The following is a 20829-nucleotide window of genomic DNA, read 5'->3' as shown; positions in this document are numbered from 1 at the left end:
TAAGTCGTAGCGATGGAACCATTGATTTCATTAACGATACGATTCAAGGACGATGATTGGTTCCTTTAGAACGATACAGTCAATGTCTTTATGTATGCAGTTTTTCATTGATTACCTTTTTAAACAATGTCATATCAATATATGCAACCCGGAATGCAAAACCCGCTAGTTAGTAAGATATGCCTTCCCTCAGTCCCTCAGTGGGGAAATTTGCAGTTTTAGTATTTTATATTATTACTATTATATTAGTATTTTCTAGCACAGCCGTATACTCAACCAATTTTACAAAACTAAAGCTAGTTACGACAGTGAGCAACTGGAAATGGTCCCGTTCAAGCGCCGTATGGTCTTGGCTAACGTGCTGCAGTTGCTAATCTTCTTGTAGGCTACATGAGTGGTTCCCAAACTTTTTACAGAGGCTCTTCAGACATTTCAACTGAAGCCATTTACACACTTATTTTAATTAACTTGATATGATAAACATAATTAATTGGTTGATTCATTTTATAACAATAATCAAGTCCAGAGGTGGCAAACTACTTTAAATGGTACTGTTCAGAAATTATATGACATCATTACCTTCTGCTCGACGTGTGATTAGCATACACTTCAGTACTTGGTCCACGCTGTGTACTGTCTGTTAGCACCACGTATGAAGGAGCCTACTGCAGTAGGCTTTGACCAAAAGGTAGAATACACTGGACAACATCAAGTCCAGAGGTGCCAAACTACTTTAAATGGTACTGTACAGAAATTATATGACATCATTACAACAATGACAGAATGTTGTCCACAGTGTATCCCACCTATTCGTCTCCTTTGGCGTTAATTTCACATTAGAGCTTGAATGTTTGTTTATACTAGAGACTGTCGATAAATGACTATTGCATTGAAAAGAGTTTGTTTAAAAAAAAAAAAAAAAGCAATATATTCTAAATCATCACTCTTGAGAGTGTACTCGCATTGTTACAACTTATTATGCCATATACCGTATTTTCTGGACTATAAGTCCCTCCGGAGTATAAGTCGCACAAGACATAAACATACATAGAAAAAAAAAACATACATAAGTCGCATTTTTTGCGGGTAATTTATTTTACAAACTACTTGACGAAAACAGACATCATGTCCTCTTGGAAGGCTAGTTCTAACAATAAAAGCTGAATAGGTGTAAGATATGCTAACACAATGGTTATTGAGTTAAACAAAAAATAAACACAAACAGAAAAGGTGTCCAGTGTTTATGTAACACAAACAGTTTTTTCATTTATAAAAAATACTCTAGAGTATAAACAAACCTATGAAAAAAAAAGTGTCACTTATAGTCCGGAAAATACAGTAACTAATTTTAAAAATTGTCTCAAAAAATGTTGCCAATAATATCGATTTTCGACAATAACTTGTGGGACAATTATTGTTCAGCAAAATTTGACAGGCCTAGCTGAAACAACACTTCCATCTGGATAGCCTCTGAGTGACACCCCTACCAACCATACAAACACACACACACAGTATATGCTGGGGATGTTTCGAGTGTGTGAATGAAAACATGCTGGTCGAGGCATGTCCCAAAAAAAGGAGGACCTGCTGATCCTAAATCTAACAGACTTCTTCCTGAAGAAAGAAAAACAAGGTCAGCAAGTTGCTTAGCGGATTTACCACCACAGACCTTTATAGCATGTAGCGATGAGCTATTTTAGGCCTTAGGAAGCTTTGTAAAGATATTGTAACATGGGTGCGAACAGCAACATGGACATTTATGATACATTTGAAGTGCCATCATTTTACCAACACTGGGTGCAGTGACAGCTCACTTTATTTAGAGAGAGCTAGAGAGCTAGACTTTCTTTGTCATTGCACAATAACACAGCAGTGAAATTGCCAACGAAATGTCATTGCCTGGCTCCCGTATAATAATAAATAATAATGTGGAGAATAAATAGATCACATCAAATATGGACAATGTACAGTGTAAACAGTAATTTGTACAAATAATTTAAAATAAATAATAATAATTTAAAGTTTTGCATCTGTGTGTGGACTTATTTGGCATTCAGCAGTCTGATGGCCAGGGGGAAGTAATAATAATAATAATAATAATACATTTTATTGGTATAGCGCTTTTCAAGATACTCAAAGACACTTTACAAAAGAATGAAGTTGAATAAAACAAGTAAACAGAATAAAAGACACACCAAAATACAACATTCATTGGTTAATACATGAGTAAAAACATGAGTACAGTTAAAACATGAGTAAAAGCGGGGCGGGGCACAGCAGTCAGATATAAAAGGTTAGACATTAAAAACAGATTTAAAGAGGTGGGTTTTGAGTTGTTTTTTAAAGGTGGGAAGGTCAGGGCAAGCACGGAGTGAATGGGGCAAAGAGTTCCAGAGGGTGGGGGCAGCGATGGAGAAGGCTCTGTCTCCCCAGGTTCGGAGCTTGGTCTTACAGGGGAGTGCCAGGAGGTTTGAGTCTGAGGAGCGAAGGGGACGCGGGGGATTATGTGGATTGAGGAGGTCTGTGAGATATGGGGGGGGGTCAGATCATGGAGGGCTTTGTAGGTGATGAGAAGAATTTTGAAGTGAATGCGTTGGGGGACGGGAAGCCAGTGGAGGTTTTGGAGGACAGGGGTAATGTGTTCTCGGGAGCGGGTGGAGGTGAGGAGGCGGGCAGCGGAGTTCTGAATATATTGTAGTTTGTTGAGGGTTTTGGATGGTGTACCGTAGAGAATGCTGTTGCAGTAGTCGATTCTGGAGGTGATGAATGCATGGATTAGGGATTCAGCGGCAGAGAATGTAAGTGATGGACTATGGGGCTATGTTCTTAAGATGGAAGAATGCAGTCCGGGTTAACTGTTTGATGTGGGGTTCAAATGAAAGGGTGGGGTCTAGGAGGATACCAAGGTTGCGGATGAGCGGGGATAGAGTGAGGGTGGCGCTGTCAAATTGAAGATGGAAATTATGGGTGGGCGCTGTGGTGTTTTTGGGACAGATGATGATAATATCTGTTTTGTCACTATTAAGTTTGAGAAAATTTTGTTCCATCCAAGTTTTTATATCAGCTAAGCAGTTGGTGAGGGTGGAGTAAATGTTGGAGGTGATGGAGGTGGTAGAAATGTATAATTGAATATCATCGGCGTAGCTGTGGAAATTGAGGCCATGTCGACGGATGATATTGCCAAGTGGAAGGATGTAGAGGATGAAGAGAAGAGGACCAAGCACCGAACCTTGGGGAACACCTTGAGGTAAAGGGGCTATGGAGGAGGAGCAGCTATTTATGTGCACAAACTGTTGACGATTGGTGAGGTATGATTGGAGCCAGGACAGAGCAGAATCGGTGATATTGAGGCTGGTTAGGAGGATAGAGTGGCTAATGGTGTCAAAGGCTGCGGTGAGGTCTAGGAGGATGAGGATGGTAAGATGGCCGGAATCGGAGGAGAGAAGAAGATCATTGGTGATTTTAAGAAGAGCTGTTTCAGTACTGTGTTTGGGACGGAAACCGGACTGGAAGGATTCAAACAGGCTGTTGGAGTTGAGGTGAGATTGAAGTTGAGCAGCTATGACACGTTCAAGGATTTTGGACAGGAAAGAGAGGTTGGATATGGGACGGAAATTGGAGAGGTTATTGGGATCGAGACCAGACTTTTTGAGTGTGGGGGTGATTGCCGCCAGCTTGAGAGACTGTGGGACGGATCCAGTGATAAGGGAGGAGTTAATGATACTTGTGATCAGCGGGGAGATGATGTGGAGGCAGGGTTTAATGAATGAAGAAGGGATAGGATCCAGTGAGCATGTTGGAGTCTTTATACCGGTTAGTATTTCAGTGAGTTGCATGGGTGAGATAGGTGTGAATTTGGAGAGTTGTTGGGTGGAGCCAGATAGCAGAGGGTCAGGGGGAAGCGAGTGAGCTGTAGAAAATCTGTGTAAGCTTGGAGATTTCTTGTACAGTCTCTCAAGCTGGCGTTTACGGGTCTTCATATTATGGAGCTGAGGGGTGTACCAGGGGGCAGTGTGGGAGAAGGAGACCAATTTGGTTTTTTTAGGGGCCAGTTCATCAAGACAGGAGGAAAGGGTATTGTTGTAGTAGGAGACAAGTTCAGAGGGGTCCTCGGACAGCGGGGGAGGGGAGATAGCAAATTTTGCAGTTAGAAGTGAGGTAAGGGCATGAGGGTTGATGGATTTGAGATTCCTGAAGGTTATTTCACGTTTGATTTTTGAGACACTAAGAGATGTGTGTAAATCAAATGTGATGGCCAGATGGTCTGATATGTGCAGGTTATGGCTAGTGAAGTTGTAAATATTGATACCAGTAGTGCAGACAAGATCCAGGATGTGTCCTCTGGTGTGGGTGGGGAAGTTAACTTGTTGAGTGATGGAGAAACAGCTCAGAAGATCAAGGAATTCTGTCGCAGGTTTGGAGTTGGAATTGTCAATATGAAGGTTGAAATCATCGAGCAGAAGGATGGATGATGGCATTTAATTGGGTGATGAGGTCCGTAAAATCTGATAGGAAAGAAGAATTTGGTTTTGGGGGCGATAGATGACAGCAGTGACAAGGGGGGATGGACCGGACAGTTTGAAGGCAGTGAATTCGAAGGAGTGAACATTTTGGAGGGAGACTGGAGTGACTTTGATGTCCTTTTTATATATAACTGCTGTGCCACCGCCACGTCCGTCAGGACAGGCGTTTTCAAGGTAAGTAAATCCAGGAGGTGTTGTTTGGTTTAGGGAGAAATAGTCCAAAGGTTTGTGCCAGGTTTCAGTCAAACAGAGGAAGTCCAGGTTATTTTCAGTGATGTATTCATTTAGGATGAGAGCCTTGTTGTTGAGAGAGCGGACATTTAGGAGGGATAATTTGAGGTTATGAGAGTTCATCATTTGATCTTGGCTGCGGGAGAGTGGGCGGAGATTTATCAGATTAGCATGTTTATTGTTGTAATAGCGGAGTCCAGTCGGGCGGTATGACCAGTGGGATGGGATCTTGTTTGTAGGTGAAAGAACAGGCTGAAAAGTAGAGCAAGCAGTAGCAGGGTGCAGTGAACGCTGTGGCCTGCAGGAGGAGCTGTGGGTAGAATTATAGCCGGATAAGGAAGAAGAGAAAGGGGGGAGTGTCTGACTAAATGTAAATAGTCACGCACTGTGAACAGCGTGTTGTAAGTGTACTGTTAAAATCCGACTGCTGTCTCTAAACCTGGTTGTTCTACAAGGGATGCTGCAGAGCCTTCTCCCCGACGCCAGGCGAGAAAACAGTCCATGCTGGGGGTGTGTGGTGTCAGAGTCCAAGTATTTCTTACTTCATTTGTTAATAATAATAATAATAATAATAATAATAATAATACACTAAAGGTAGGGAAGGATGTATGCATTTCAAAGATTTCTCTACTATTTTTTTGGTCCAAAGCTTGAAAATAACATATCATTTGGAAAGCGGAGGAGCCTGCAGCGGGAACAAACATGCAATTTAATTCAAGCCGGGCTTAAAATAAAATTTGATTGCACTGACATCCACTCTTCCGACGGACAACGCTCGTTTGTTCGTGACACACAATCCATACACGGCGAAAGATGGAATGGACGAGATGCCACGTGGAGTCCCGATGGACTGTGTGATGTCACCAAGCCGATCAGAAAAGAACGCTACAATGCTCTGCCATCAAACAACATATACAGCAAATTAATTAGCAAGGTCTCAAATTAACATAGCTCAAAAAACATGACCAGCTGTGGCTGTAGGTAACCTCCTAACACCTTCAGCAGTGGTGTGCAGTCAGGGCCAGCAAAGCCTTCTCTGTTGGCCTAACGACTTTTACAACTACAATTCTAATATTTCTCCCATCAAATCTTATCGATTTATTCGATACCTCAAGCGGCTGCAACTCGCAATGAAAAAGCAAGAGATGAAGAAGAGAAAGCTGCAAAATATCGCAATCATCGTTTTCAGTAAGGACACTAATGGAAGGGCTCCAGGCTAAAATGTGCGACACTGTCACGTCGTCAATGAAGGTACAAGTAAACTTAATCCCTTTTTTCATCATTGATATGTATTATATGCCATTGCTATATGCATGTAAAACTATAAAAATGTGTTTGGAGAGTCACATGCTAATGACGGCATAGACGAGCAATACTACTGTTACGTAAGTTGATGGGGATAAGGTTTTGGGGGGAAAAAGGAAACAAAATTATACTCATTTTGGGTGCAAAATGAAGCTGTGAAAAAAGCCAAGCCAGAAAATATGCAACAATATTTCATATTGTGAAAAAGTTTACAGGTAAACGAGTTTAGAATAATTCACACTTCAGCTGTATAAAGATCATTCCACAAGGAAAATAAATTTCTGGTGATAACAATAGATGGAAATATGAGCTGGAAGCCTCATATTACAAATATTCACCATAAGGTGGCAAGAAACATTTCAATATTGAACAAAGCTACAGTGCATCCGGAAAGTATTCACAGCGCTTCACTTTTTCTACATTTTGTCATGTTACAGCCTCATTCCAAACTGAATTAAATTAATCTCTTACCTCAAAATTCTACACAAAATACTCCATTATGACAATGTGAAAAAAGGTTTTTTTGACATGTTTTGAATTTATTAAAAATAGAAAACAAAAAAATCAGATTTACATAAGTATTCACAGCCTTTGCCATGAAGCTCAAAATTGAGCTCAGGTGCATCTTTTTTCCACTGATCATCCTTGAGATCTTTCTACAGCTTAATTGGAATCCACCTGCAGTAAATTCAGTTGATTGGACATGATTTGGAAATATAATAACTGTCTATACAAGGTCCCACAGTTGACTGTGCATGTCAGAGCACAAACACCAAGCATGAAGTCAAAAGAACTGTCTGTAGACCTGCGAGATAGGATTGTCTTGAGGCACAAATCTGGGGAAGGATACAGAAAAATTTCTGCTGCTTTGAAGGTCCCAATGAGCACAGTGGCCTCCATTATTTGTAAATGGAAGACGTTTGGAACCACCAGGACTCTTCCTAGAGCTGGCCGGCCTTCTAAACTGAGCGATCGGGGAAGAAGGGCCTTAGTCAGGGAGGTGACCAAGGCCCCGATGGTCACTCTGTCAGAGCTCCAGCGTTCCTCTGTGGAGAGAGGAGAGCCTTCCAGAAGGACAACCATCTCTGCAGCAATCCACCAATCAGGCCTGTATGGTAGAGTGGCCAGACGAAAGCCATCAGACCAGAGAATTTTGTTTCTCATGGTCTGAGAGTCATTCAGGTGCTTTTTGGCAAATTCCAGATGGGCTGCCATGTTCCTTTTACTAAGGAGTGGCTTTCGTCTGGCCACTCTACCATACAGGCCTGATTGGTGGATTGCTGCAGAGATGGTTGTCCTTCTGGAAGGCTCTCCTCTCTCCACAGAGGAACGCTGGAGCTCTGACAGAGTGACCATCGGGGCCCTGGTCACCTCCCTGACTAAGGCCCTTCTTCCCCGATCGCTCAGTTTAGAAGGCCGGCCAGCTCTAGGAAGAGTCCTGGTGGTTCCAAACGTCTTCCATTTACAAATAATGGAGGCCACTGTGCTCATTGGGACCTTCAAAGCAGCAGAAATTTTTCTGTATCCTTCCCCAGATTTGTGCCTCAAGACAATCCTGTCTCGCAGGTCTACAGACAGTTCTTTTGACTTCATGCTTGGTGTTTGTGCTCTGACATGCACAGTCAACTGTGGGACCTTATATAGACAGTTATTATATTTCCAAATCATGTCCAATCAACTGAATTTACTGCAGGTGGACTCCAATTAATCTGTAGAAAGATCTCAAGGATGATCAGTGGAAAAAAGATGCACCTGAGCTCAATTTTGAGCTTCATGGCAAAGGCTGTGAATACTTATGTAAATGTGATTTTTTTGTTTTCTATTTTTAATAAATTCAAAACATGTCAAAAAAAAACCTTTTTTCACATTGTCATAATGGAGTATTTTGTGTAGAATTTTGAGGTAAGAGATTCATTTAATACAGTTTGGAATGAGGCTGTAACATGACAAAATGTAGAAAAAGTGAAGCGCTGTGAATACTTTCCGGATGCACTGTACATATCACTATCTTGACAGTTATTATGGTACCCATATGTCATTGTATGGTCATATCACCTTGTACTTCGGTACGTGACAAAAAAAAAAAAACATTTTTAAAAAATTTAAAAATACAAATTAATAAAATAAAGTAAAGGGCAGCAGGAAGTGAACAAATTTAACAGTTACAGATTGTAAAAGTACCAGATGGAGGGGTAGGATTTAATAAGCTTTGCTTCTTCCTACTCCTTTTGGACATGTGGAACTGTGAACTGATTATGTGATGCACTCAATTGTAATCTGATACATGTGAAATGAAATCAAACTATTACAATTACCAAGTCATTCATATTTCTGTCCATCGATTCAATAGCATTTCAACCAGACGACGTAACATCCATTTTACATCGTACATGTTCGCCTACTGGTTAGCCTCCAGTTTAGCAACCACGAAAGATCATCCGATATTCTTTGTAATAGGAGGTGCTGGAATTATCGGAATAAACATTGCAGCCCTAATAAAGAATACAGATGCGGTGTACTAATAACACAAGAAGACATGTGCCATATTGTACACTAACCAGAGAATCAATGCAAAACAAGGCACAATTGTGGCATAAAGCCTTTGACGTTAACTAAAAAAACCTGATAACCAGGGCGTACTACCCAAGGATCTCCACACAGCCCGGTGGTTGAAATGAAACGGTCAGCATTGAGAGAAATAATTGTTGTAAGCCAAGAGGCCTTCCAGATGCTAGAGAAACAACACAGGGTATTTTATTGTTCAAGTAGTAATACAGTCAAAATGTCGGTTTCAGAGTGCGCCACAACCTTTTCTGCTTGTGCTCCTAAGATTAATTAGTGAATTAGTGACACTGTGAAAATGTGCCCCCTCAGGAAGTGAGTATGCAGTGTACCCAGTACACATATTTAGCAGGCGTACTGATGGAAATATTCCACTGGAGCCTCAGTGAGCCACAGTACACTTACTGAAGTATGACCCGTTTTTCAAAATGGCAACTCCACAAAAGAAGAAGTACACTACTAGGGGAACTAATAATTCTGCAAATGGTGTTTGGTGTTTGTCAATTTTCATATTGATCGAGTTTTGCTTTTAGTGTACTGAAGACGCTTATTGCCAAACGGTCAGTGTGATGAAATAAGCCACCATCACCACCAGGGCAACGTCAACAGGATATGGCCAAGTGTCATAACAGGGTAGTAGCAGCGCAGACGTGCCGTGGAAAAGAATGAAAACACACAGGGCAGGGGTGGGGGGGGGGGTGGGTGGGTGATAGGATCTCCTGGGAGCACAGGACGGGGATTGTGCTCGTGTCCAAACACAGCGAAGGGTGAAGTTGAAAGAAGAGCCCACGCTAGGCGCTGAAGAACAACATGGTGCCAAGGTCATATTCCCAGAACTCGACAGCAAGCCAGCAATGTTTTGCAGAGTCAGTTCCGAGCCCGGGATGGGGACAGTTCTGTTTTTTTTTTTCCAGTGTGGTAAGATCTGTGGTTCAACGCAGCGTTACCGGAGGAGGCAGATGCAATCACAGAGCTGCCAGTGATTGCATTAAGGTTGGCTTGGATGACAGCCGCTAGTTAGATACAAGGCCTTATCAGCGATACATCTGCCTGCAGCTTTAAATGACAAGGTCCAAATCCCCTGCATGGCATCAAAGTCCAATCAGGAACTGCTCTCAAACAACCCTCACAGTGCCGCCTGGGGCTTCTGAAACCTTGATCCGCCTCGATCAGAAGTATATATGATGTCCAGTTGTGCCAAGTATGACCTAGTCAACGCTGCTACGTTACACAACATACAGTGCATCCGGAAAGTATTCACAGCGCTTCACTTTTTCTACATTTTGACATGTTACAGCCTCATTCCAAACTGAATTAAATTAATCTCTTACCTCAAAATTCTACACAAAATACTCCATTATGACAATGTGAAAAAGGTTTTTTTTACTTTTTTTTAATTTATTAAAAATAGAAAACTAAGAAATCACATTTACATAAGTATTCACAGCCTTTGCCATGAAGCTCAAAATTGAGCTCAGGTGCATCTTTTTTCCACTGATCATCCTTGAGATCTTTCTACAGCTTAATTGGACTCCACCTGCAGTAAATTCAGTTGATTGGACATGATTTGGAAATATAATAACTGTCTATACAAGGTCCCACAGTTGACTGTGCATGTCAGAGCACAAACACCAAGCATGAAGTCAAAAGAACTGTCTGTAGACCTGCGAGACAGGATTGTCTTGAGGCACAAATCTGGGGAAGGATACAGAAACATTTCTGCTGCTTTGAAGGTCCCAATGAGCACAGTGGCCTCCATTATTTGTAAATGGAAGACGTTTGGAACCACCAGGACTCTTCCTAGAGCTGGCCGGCCTTCTAAACTGAGCGATCGGGGAAGAAGGGCCTTAGTCAGGGAGGTGACCAGGGCCCCGATGGTCACTCTGTCAGAGCTCCAGCGTTCCTCTGTGGAGAGAGGAGAGCCTTCCAGAAGGACAACCATCTCTGCAGCAATCCACCAATCAGGCCTGTATGGTAGAGTGGCCAGACGAAAGCCACTCCTTAGTAAAAGGAACATGGCAGCCCGTCTGGAATTTGCCAAAAAGCACCTGAGTGACTCTCAGACCATGAGAAACAAAATTCTCTGGTCTGATAAGACAAAGATTGAACTCTTTGGTGTGAATGCCAGGCGCCATGTTTGGAGGAAACCAGGCACTGCTCATCACCAGGCCAATACCATCCCTACAGTGAAGCATGGTGGTGGCAGCATCATGCTGTGGGGATGTTTTTCAGCAGCAGGAACTGGCAGACTAGTCAGATAGAAAGAAAATGAATGCAGCAATATATAGAGATATCCTAGATGAAAACCTGCTCCAGAGCGCTCTTGACCTCAGTAGACTGGTCATGTACCTTGACCATATACACAGTAGACATTAGCACACAGCCAAGATCTCAAAAGATTGGCTTCAGAACCACTCCGTGAATGTCCTGGAGTGGCCCAGCCAGAGTCCAGACTTGAATCCGATCGAACATCTCTGGAGAGATCTGAAAATGGCTGTGCACAGACGTCTCCCATCCAACCTGATGGAGCTTGAGACTTATTGCAAAGAAGAATGGGCAAAACTGCCTAAAGATAGGTGTGCTAAACTTGTGGGATCATATTCAAAAAGACTTGAGGCTGTAATTGCTGCCAAAGGTGGATCAACAAAGTATTAAGCAATGGCTGTGAATACTTATGTAAATGTGATTTTTTTGTTTTCTATTTTTAATAAATTCAAAACATGTCAAAAAAACCTTTTTTCACATTGTCATAATGGAGTATTTTGTGTAGAATTTTGAGGTAAGAGATTAATTTGATTCAGTTTGGAATGAGGCTGTAACATGACAAAATGTAGAAAAAGTGAAGCGCTGTGAATACTTTCCGGATGCACTGTATATTTGTTCTCAATCAGAAATCACTCCACACTATTTATTGCTGTCTGGTTCTACCATGTCTAACTTTGTGTGGAAACATGGGCAAAAAACTATAAAAGCAATCTTTCCGGATGCACTGTATAGCAGGGAGGTCTCATAGCGGCCATGTCTGGCCTGCGACTATATTTTTTAATGGCCAACAACAACATGTTATACACACAAAATGAAAGAAAATCTGCCTAAAAAATGGAAATTACCCTTGTCCCCAAACAAAAATGGCACCTGCAAACCAATGGCCGACTACCTGCACAAACAAAAAACGCTATTTTGTTCAAGGACTCGTGCTGCACGTGACAGCGGACACTTCCTCCTTGCGCCCCCCCCAGCTGTCTTGCATCATCTTACGGGAGGCGCCATCTCATTAATCAACTGAATTTTCTTCTGACTTGTCTTTATTACGTGGATAAATGTACTGTCCGGTCAGCCAGTACGCCATGTTTTTGACTTGTTGGATTATTTTCTACTGTCTGGGTACCTCCCAAGAAGAACGGCATGGAGACCACCGCAGGTTCCTTTAAAGCAGTATTGAATTAACTCTTTCAATCCCAGCCATTTTTTTTAAAAGGACAACCCTTCAGTAGCGACCATTTTACACCATTTTGTCCGATTTTCAAGTCACACAGAATATTGATATTTCTGCTTATATAAACATGGAAGCTAACAAAAGAAAGATTAGACTCCTGTCTTTCATCAGAAAACCTTTTTGCATTCTTTAGTAATCAGCAGTAGAACATAGGTAAGTTTAAGGAAAATATCAGTTCCCGACTAAAAACAAGAGAAACTCGTAAAACATGATATATTACATCTTGTATATGATATATACAAGATATATTACATGACTTTGACACAAATATTTTGTACTTGTGTGACATCTCCACAAAAAAGATTTAAATTCATTTACGAATATAACACCATGAACTACTTCCAATTGTATGTGTGTGCACTTGTGTGCGTGTATTAAAACGTGGTGGGCAAACTTTTTGACTTGTGGGCCGCATTGATTTAACAAAATTGACAGGGGCCCAGCCGAGACTACCGCTCAAAAGTTTGGGATCACTTGCAAATGTCTGTTTTCCATAGAAAAACACATTTTCATGCATTTCACCAATTCAACAATTTTGTCCATTTCAAAAACATTTTTATCCATTTCACAAACAATTTAAATTAATCATGATTTTCAAAGAATGCTCTACATTTTTGCATAGAGGCCAACTATCAACAACTGTCAGTCCTCTGCATCAATCTCCTGGTATGGCTGCTAATCCAAGTTCATCATTTTATAAGGCTAATAGATTATTAGAAAACCCATCAAAAAATCTAAACTAAAACTAAAATCTCTTACCATGCTGTTAATACTCCCTTCAGAGAGCAGCACAAACTGGGTCTAACAAGGACAGAAAAACAATGCACAACTGTGCAAGAAGACAAATATCTGAGTGTGTAGTTTAAGACAAAGACGCCTCACAGGTCGTCACCTGGCAGCTGCACTAAATAGTTGCCGTCAAACACCAGTGTCAGTATCAATTAGTGAAGCGACGACTTCAGGATGCTGAACTTCATGGCAGGATAGCCAAGAAAAGAACGAGTGGGCCATATTCAAACACTTGGCGAGCCGGATGTGGCCCCCGGGCCGTAGTTTGCCCACCCCTGTGTTAAAAGGCGGCTACAATTGTGCATGCTACACTCCTCCACGCTCTATCACTTCCTCCTTCCTGTCATGCGGGATTCTTCCCTCTTCATGATGCCTGCCGAGCTCTTATCAAATAACCTTTATTCGTCATAATATTATATTCTCATTTTTTGGTCTTAATATTTTTTATTCTGGTAAAAGCTGTTTGCAACTGTTTTGGCCTGAAGTCAGCTGGGATAGGCTCCAGCATCCCCACGACCCTTGTGCGGATAAGCAGTAGAAAATGAATGAATGAATTGTACTCCTAATTATGACTTTATTCTAAGGATGTCTAATAATAATAATAATAATAATGCAATATAAATTTTTTCCCAATCATGAAAACCAATATTTTAAAAGTTGCTACATACAACACATACATGTTCATTCTACCACAGGACATATGTAGTATGTCATGTTACACGTATCGGTATCGCTTTTCATTAAAAAAAGCCAGACATCCCTATTTTATTCCCATAATAATTACACTTTGTTCTCGTAACATTATAAGCTTTTCTGCAACCAAATCAGAATCAGAAAAGGTTTATTGCCATGTATGATCAAACACATACTAGGAATTTGTTTTGGTATAGTAGGTGCATACACATCTATTAAAAAAGAATGAAAAATAAAAAATATGAAATACAAAATATGAAAAAAAATGACAACTTTACTCATAGCTGTTTCTTATAATATTATGACAATGTTTAGTAGTTTTATCTCAGTAATTATTCAACATTATGCTACAAAAATGTCATTGTCACAATGCTAGGACGTCATTCTCATACAATTGCAACTCTTTTCGCTTAATATTTTGACTTTATTCTCGTGAAATGACAGCAGTTTTTTTCCTCGTAATATTACCACATATTTGCCATAAAATTGTGACTTTTGTCCTTTTTACCCCCCATTTATTCTTGTTTTTTTTTTCCCCCCAAACACTTCAACTTTCTTCTTGGAAACTGTCTTCTTATGATTACGACTTTATTGCCAAAATGTTTTGACTTTATTCTCAACATTGCAAGTATTTCTGCAACCCAATTTTCCACAAATTACAACATCATTTTTTGTTTTGTTCTTTTTTTTAATAATTTTTTTTAAAATAAATTTTTTAAAATAATGCTAGGGCGGCACAGCGGTATAGTGGTTAGCGCGCAGACCTCACAGCTAGGAGACCAGGGTTCAATTCCCACCCTCGGCCATCTCTGTGTGAAGTTTGCATGTTCTCCCCGTGCATGCGTGGGTTTTCTCCGGGTACTCCGGTTTCCTCCCACATTCCAAAAATGTAGGTTAATTGGCGACTCCAAATTGTCCATAGGTATGAATGTGAGTGTGAATGGTTGTTTGTCTATATGTGCCCTGTGATTGGCTGGCGACCAGTCCAGGGTGTACCCCGCCTCTTGCCCGAAAACAGCTGGGATAGGCTCCAGTACCCCCGCGACCCTCATGAGGAAAAGCGGTAGAAAATGAATGAATGAAATAATGCTACAAAAAAATAATGCTACAAAAATGACATTTTCCTCATTTTGTTACACGTTTTTACTGGTTATTTTTATACTTTCCCAACTATTTCAATGTTCGTTTTTTTTTAGAAATTTTGTTTCCAAAAATCACTTTTTCACAACCTAATTTTCCCCAAATGACTTGATTCAGTGTACTGCTTATTGGTCATCATTTTACGACTATAAAAAAAGGACGTCTTCATGCCGTAATAGTCCAACTTTATGCCACTGAAATGACCAGTTTGTTCTCATAAAATATTAACTCCTGATTATATATACACTATATATATATAAAATCATATTATAATATATATATATAATTACAATTCCAATTATATTAATATGATTATATTATATATATATATTAATATAATTATATTATACATAATATTTCTCCTGATTATGTTACATGTATTTTCCAACTCTCCGGTTTTTCTCTTTATTCGTGGAATTTTCTTCTCATAATTATGACTTTATTCTTCAGGTTTTTTCTGCAACCTAATTTTTCAAAAATGACAACTTTGTTATTTTGTTTCTATTTTTGCAACTTTCTGTAATATTTCAACTTTATGCTACTAAAATGGCATTATTTATGCTCTGAAGTTGACAACTCTTGGTTTGTTTGTTTTTTACTACGATGTCATTCAGTACCAAAGACGTATTTCTATGTTTTCATAGACCCAAACGCCCCATCCCAACAATGTATTTTACCTTTAGCAAGAAGCTAAAAGAGGTGATGATGCAACTGCCCACTAAAGGATTTCACTTCAAGAGCAATTTGAAGCCATAATAATGGACACAAGGGGGCAGAAGTGGAGGAGTGTAGCGTGTAGGTTGCATATCGCAGGGTCATTTTAACGCGCACATGTGCACACACATAGTTGAGTTGCATATGTGAAAATTGTATATAGTATTATTATTAGTACCAGTACTATTATATGAATTATCATTTTGACTCCACACACACGTATGTATATGCAGCAATATGTGGACACCGCTGGCATGACAGTTGATGACAACATGACAAGGGGAAAGTTCCAGCAAGTTCCCCAATATGTGGGGATTGAGACTTACTGTTGTTGGACTTGAGGTCTCGGTGAATGACGGGGACGATGGCCTCACTGTGCAAGTACAGCATCCCCCGAGCAATCTGCACGGCCCAGTTGACGAGGACGTGAGGGGGGATGAGTCGGCCGGCCAGCGCCCGGCTCAGCGGCCCGCCGGAGGCGTACTCCATGATGAGGCACAGGTTGGGCTCCTGCAGGCAGACTCCCTTCAGGGTGATGATATTGGGGTGGGTGAGCATGGCGAAGAGACGCGCCTCCTGTCTGACGTTCTGTGCCGTCACGCTGATGTCCTCGTCCGGGTCCTGTCGGGCGGCCTTAACCGCCACCAGCCCGCCTCGCCACGTGCCACGGTACACTTTCCCGAAACCGCCCACCCCAATAACCTCCTCCAGGCTGAGCTCGTGAAAGTTCACCACCTCCGGCTCCAACTCGCCCAGCTCCCCGACCACACCACTGCCTGGCAGCTTCCCGTAGCCGCTGGGTTTGAAGGAGCCGTAGTTGGAGGGGAAGATGCCCACCTTGTTGTTCACCTTACCCGCCCACCAACCTTCATCCCCGGATATCTCCGAGTCTAATGACAGCACCTCCACCAGGTCGCCCTTGCGCAGGGTGAGCTCATCCTTGCAGGATGCCTCGTAATCAAACAAGGCTGTCCACACAGGGTTGGCAAAGCTGCCTTTCTGCGACTGATCCAAGTTCTTCCAGCTGGACAACGGGCCTCGGCTGAATATGTTCTTCAGCGGCTCCATGGCGGTTGCTTTGACTGGATCTGAGTCTGCGGCCCACGGGTTTGAAAATAAAGTACAAAGGAGTACTTTATTGCGCCGAGCTCCCTTTCCTGCCCGCCTTGTTGGCTCATCAGGGATGAATGAAATGTTCACCGGTTCGCAGGCGACGGGACGATCTGCAGCAGGGTTAATGGATTCAATTGATGCAGCATGGTGGGATGGGGGTGGGGAGGGGGGGCGCTGGTGCAGATTTGGGGCAGTATGGATTAGGACAGATTCCGATTGCTGTGGTTTACAGTCATGCAGCGTGTGGTTTCCCAACGCATGGTTAGAGCACAATGTAATCTCAGCAGCCTGTACTTTGCAGACTGTTGAATAACCTCATCATGAGGGCATTAGCTCTGCCAATTGGCACCTGCTGAACACAATTACGAACCAAAGCGACAAAAGTTCATCTAGCCTTTGCTAGCTCACTGGAAACTTTTTTTAAAAAGTATTTTTAGCCATTAAGAGCAGTGGCCACCACAGACCGGAAGTGGAGAGAAGAATGGCAGGAAAGGGAGCATTCAGTCCAGTCTTTGACGATAACTTTTAGAGGTGACCATTTTTCTTTTTTTCCCCAAAGTGATCAAAACTTAACGGAAATCCCACCTTCAGCCATCCGTTTTTCCACAGTAAACAACAACAATAAACGTTGTAGCCCAAACATGTCTGTCCTTATCTTTTCAAAGCACATCTAGTGGAGCATCATCATCATCATCACGGTGGTAGTTGGAGGGGGGTCCTGTGAGGAGTCGTAAGCGTCCGTGCCCTTCTTGTCACGAAACGGATAAAACTGATTAAAAAAACACATATAGGGTTTAGTGAAATATTCCCTTCGGAGGAGTCCGGAGCGCTTCTACGTGTTTGCTAACAGCCAGCGAGAGGGTGTGGCTTCACAACTTTAGCTTCTCCAACAGGAAGTCACATGACAGGGGACTCTTCACGCACGACGCTCTATTCCAAGCGCACGTCCGGGTAGTGCCGTCAAAATAAAAGCAAAATAACGTGAGCAGTACTGTCCCAGCGAGAAAAAAATCGGCGAAGCTGACTCAGAATGTTAGTCCGTGTCGACGCTTAAATATGGCCTCCATCATCTGCTGTACACTACTGTACACGAGGGAGATTGACACACACTTTAAGACTATGCTTTAATTTGTAGGGCATTTCAGGGTTCCGTTGTGACAGAAAGTGACGCTACAGCTGCAAAACAGTACGATAAAGATTAAATGTCCTAATGTATTGGATTATTTTGGCCAGCAATGGGCTGGCGTGCCTTTTATTCTGCTGCCAACACTCACAATTTGTCCCTTGTCTAAACGAAGTTTTTTTTCCATTATGTTGTTTATCACATATTTTTATGACACAAACACATATATACACTGCTAAAAAAAGGTGGGAGGTGGGAGAGACCACCAATATTGGCAAACTACAGTGCATCCGGAAAGTATTCACAGCGCTTCACTTTTTCTACATTTTGTCATGTTACAGCCTCATTCCAAACTGAATCTCTTACCTCAAAATTCTACACAAAATACTCCATTATGACAATGTGAAAAAAGGTTTTTTTTTGACATGTTTTGAATTTATTAAAAATAGAAAACAAAACAATCACATTTACATAAGTATTCACAGCCTTTGCCATGAAGCTCAAAATTTAGCTCAGGTGCATCTTTTTTCCACTGATCATCCTTGAGATCTTTCTACAGCTTAATTGGAGTCCACCTGCAGTAAATTCAGTTGATTGGACATGATTTGGAAATATAATAACTGTCTATATAAGGTCCCACAGTTGACTGTGCATGTCAGAGCACAAACACCAAGCATGAAGTCAAAAGAACTGTCTGTAGACCTGCGAGACAGGATTGTCTTGAGGCACAAATCTGGGGAAGGATACAGAAAAATTTCTGCTGCTTTGAAGGTCCCAATGAGCACAGTGGCCTCCATTATTCGTAAATGGAAGACGTTTGGAACCACCAGGACTCTTCCTAGAGCTGGCCGGCCTTCTAAACTGAGCGATCGGGGAAGAAGGGCCTTAGTCAGGGAGGTGACCAAGGCCCCGATGGTCACTCTGTCAGAGCTCCAGCGTTCCTCTGTGGAGAGAGGAGAGCCTTCCAGAAGGACAACCATCTCTGCAGCAATCCACCAATCAGGCCTGTATGGTAGAGTGGCCAGACGAAAGCCACTCCTTAGTAAAAGGAACATGGCAGCCCGTCTGGAATTTGCCAAAAAGCACCTGAATGACTCTCAGACCATGAGAAACAAAATTCTCTGGTCTGATGGCTTTCGTTTTAACATTAGCAAGACCACTTATACCCTCGACCTTGTCCTTTCGGTCACTACCCAAAGCTATATCAGACTACATCGACCAGGAAATTGAGAGCTTTGCCTCCCGGCTCAGCTCCCTCTTCAGCACAACGGACGGATGCAGAGTCCACATCACTGCCGACTCCACACCAATTTCTCCATGCAAGGTACTTGAGGTAGGATCTCATCTCCCGACCCGGAGATGATTCTCTTTGGCCCCAGCGGGTTATTTAGCTGACAGATTCAATAAAAATATTGCACAGTCAGGGAGTCATTTAAGTGTAGGGCGCTCTATTATAGCACAAAACAAATTGGCTAACAATACTGTATGAAAACAGAGTACAGTGTACAATTTTGTACAATTTTGTGTACAAAATTGAGGCAAAACTTTCCGAACATTTTCAATGGACTGTACAGTATTATTTATATTATATTTCTGTCTCAATTTGAAAAGGTAGTGACATGTTTGGTTTCAGAGTGCAGCAAAAAGCAGGCAGAAAGGAAAATAAGAGGAGCACCTTTGGCCCGGGTAAGCTGCTGTGTGGAAACAGTGTGCTTCCTCCAATTTGACGGCTCCCTTTCCCTTCCCTCCTTCCTCGCTCCATGGACGACGTTTGTTTGGACGCTAAAGCCAACCCCCCTCCCGACATTCACATACATTCACCAAACCCCACCCCGCATCAAGGTCCGCTGAGTCAACGCTTGTGCAGGAAGGATGCAGTTGTTTTTGCGTCCCCAGCACCGTGTTGCTTGCTTTAGCTGTGTGGGCATGTCCAAGCTTCATAAAGAGGCATTTACCCGACAGAATGGACTGTTTGGACAAATAAAAAAAAAAGAGGAAGAGGTAAGGGACCGGACACAAGACTCCCGAGTGGAGTATGTCCACGGTAACAATCACCTTTAAACCTGCGCCTGTGCTGCCTCGCTCTTATCTAGAAGACCAGCAGCAGGCTGCTGGTGGGGTCAGGAGTCAGTGGGCGGAAATTGAACGGTTTTATTCTCATGAGAAAAAATGGAACCTTGACGGTCCTGATATTAAAAAAAAAAGGAAAAAGTTGCATAACCTCCACAAGTACGCCAAGTCATGCAAAACCATACTCAAGACAATTGTAGGTGAACGCTGGCGTGATGACACTGAACTGAAATACTGTAAGCCTATAGAAAAATGTCAAATTACGAGGAATGTGAGAACCCATTCTTGGTGGGAATTTTGTCTGAGAAAATGTGGAATCTGGAAGTATTTAGGAATGTGGGAAAAGATGAAAACATTTACAGTGGAACCTCAGTCAGCATCCGAACCGGTTTGCATCTTTTTGGGGTATTTTTACACGCAAATTTTGCCTCAGTTTGCGTGCAATCTTCAGTTAGCGTACACATATGTTACCAGCATCATCCAATGCACTGCATCTCCTGACAGAAAAACAGTTTAAGTGGCAGATTATTATCACCAACCTGCTCCACTGTAAAACTGTCAGATCACTCCCACTGTCATGCTCCACTCAAAAACTGGCAGATTACTCTCACCGTCCTGCTCCAATGAAAAACTGGCAGATTATTATCAATGTCCTGCTCCACACACGTACCTTATTATGCAGTTGATCCACATTTATTGATTCTATTTTCTTATCGCTCCTATCTTGCCTTGTTGTATTTTTAAGTGCTGAAATTGATTATGAAATTTTTGCAAAGCTGCTGGAAATGTGATTTCTCTTGGAGATTAATAAAGTATCTATTCACGTCCGTGGTCTAGTTGTGTTGTGAGTCCCTCTGTATTCTTAATATATTTTTTTAAAGCAGAAAACGTCCTGTCTATAGCAGAAACGCTTGTATGCATGTTCAGAACGAGAATAAAGTCGTAAATCTACAAGATTTTAGAAAAATGCAATAAAGTCTTACATTTATGAGAATGTCTTGAGAAAAAAAATCTTACAATCACAAGAAGTCGTGAATTTACATGAGTTAAGATGTGAATTTATGAGAAAA

The 20829-nt window shown here is 41.8% G+C and overlaps 1 protein-coding gene across 1 annotated transcript in view; it reads right to left on the bottom strand.

Annotated features, from left to right (window-relative positions):
- LOC131125156 (mitogen-activated protein kinase kinase kinase 11) overlaps positions 1 to 17455 on the bottom strand; it is a 52059-nt gene extending 34604 nt beyond the window's left edge. The window contains exon 1 of the mRNA XM_058066399.2: positions 15780 to 17455. Coding sequence (XP_057922382.2) covers positions 15780 to 16521 — 742 coding nt within the window. The 5' untranslated portion in view covers positions 16522 to 17455. The remainder of the gene's footprint in view (positions 1 to 15779) is intronic.
- Positions 17456 to 20829: the final 3374 nt, after the last annotated feature.

This window comes from Doryrhamphus excisus, linkage group LG2, assembly GCF_037039965.1.
Source record: "Doryrhamphus excisus strain RoL-2023G ecotype Guam linkage group LG2, RoL_Dexc_Guam_v1.1, whole genome shotgun sequence".
In the NCBI taxonomy this organism is placed as follows: domain Eukaryota; kingdom Metazoa; phylum Chordata; class Actinopteri; order Syngnathiformes; family Syngnathidae; genus Doryrhamphus; species Doryrhamphus excisus.
This window is presented reverse-complemented; position numbering and strand designations above follow the sequence as displayed.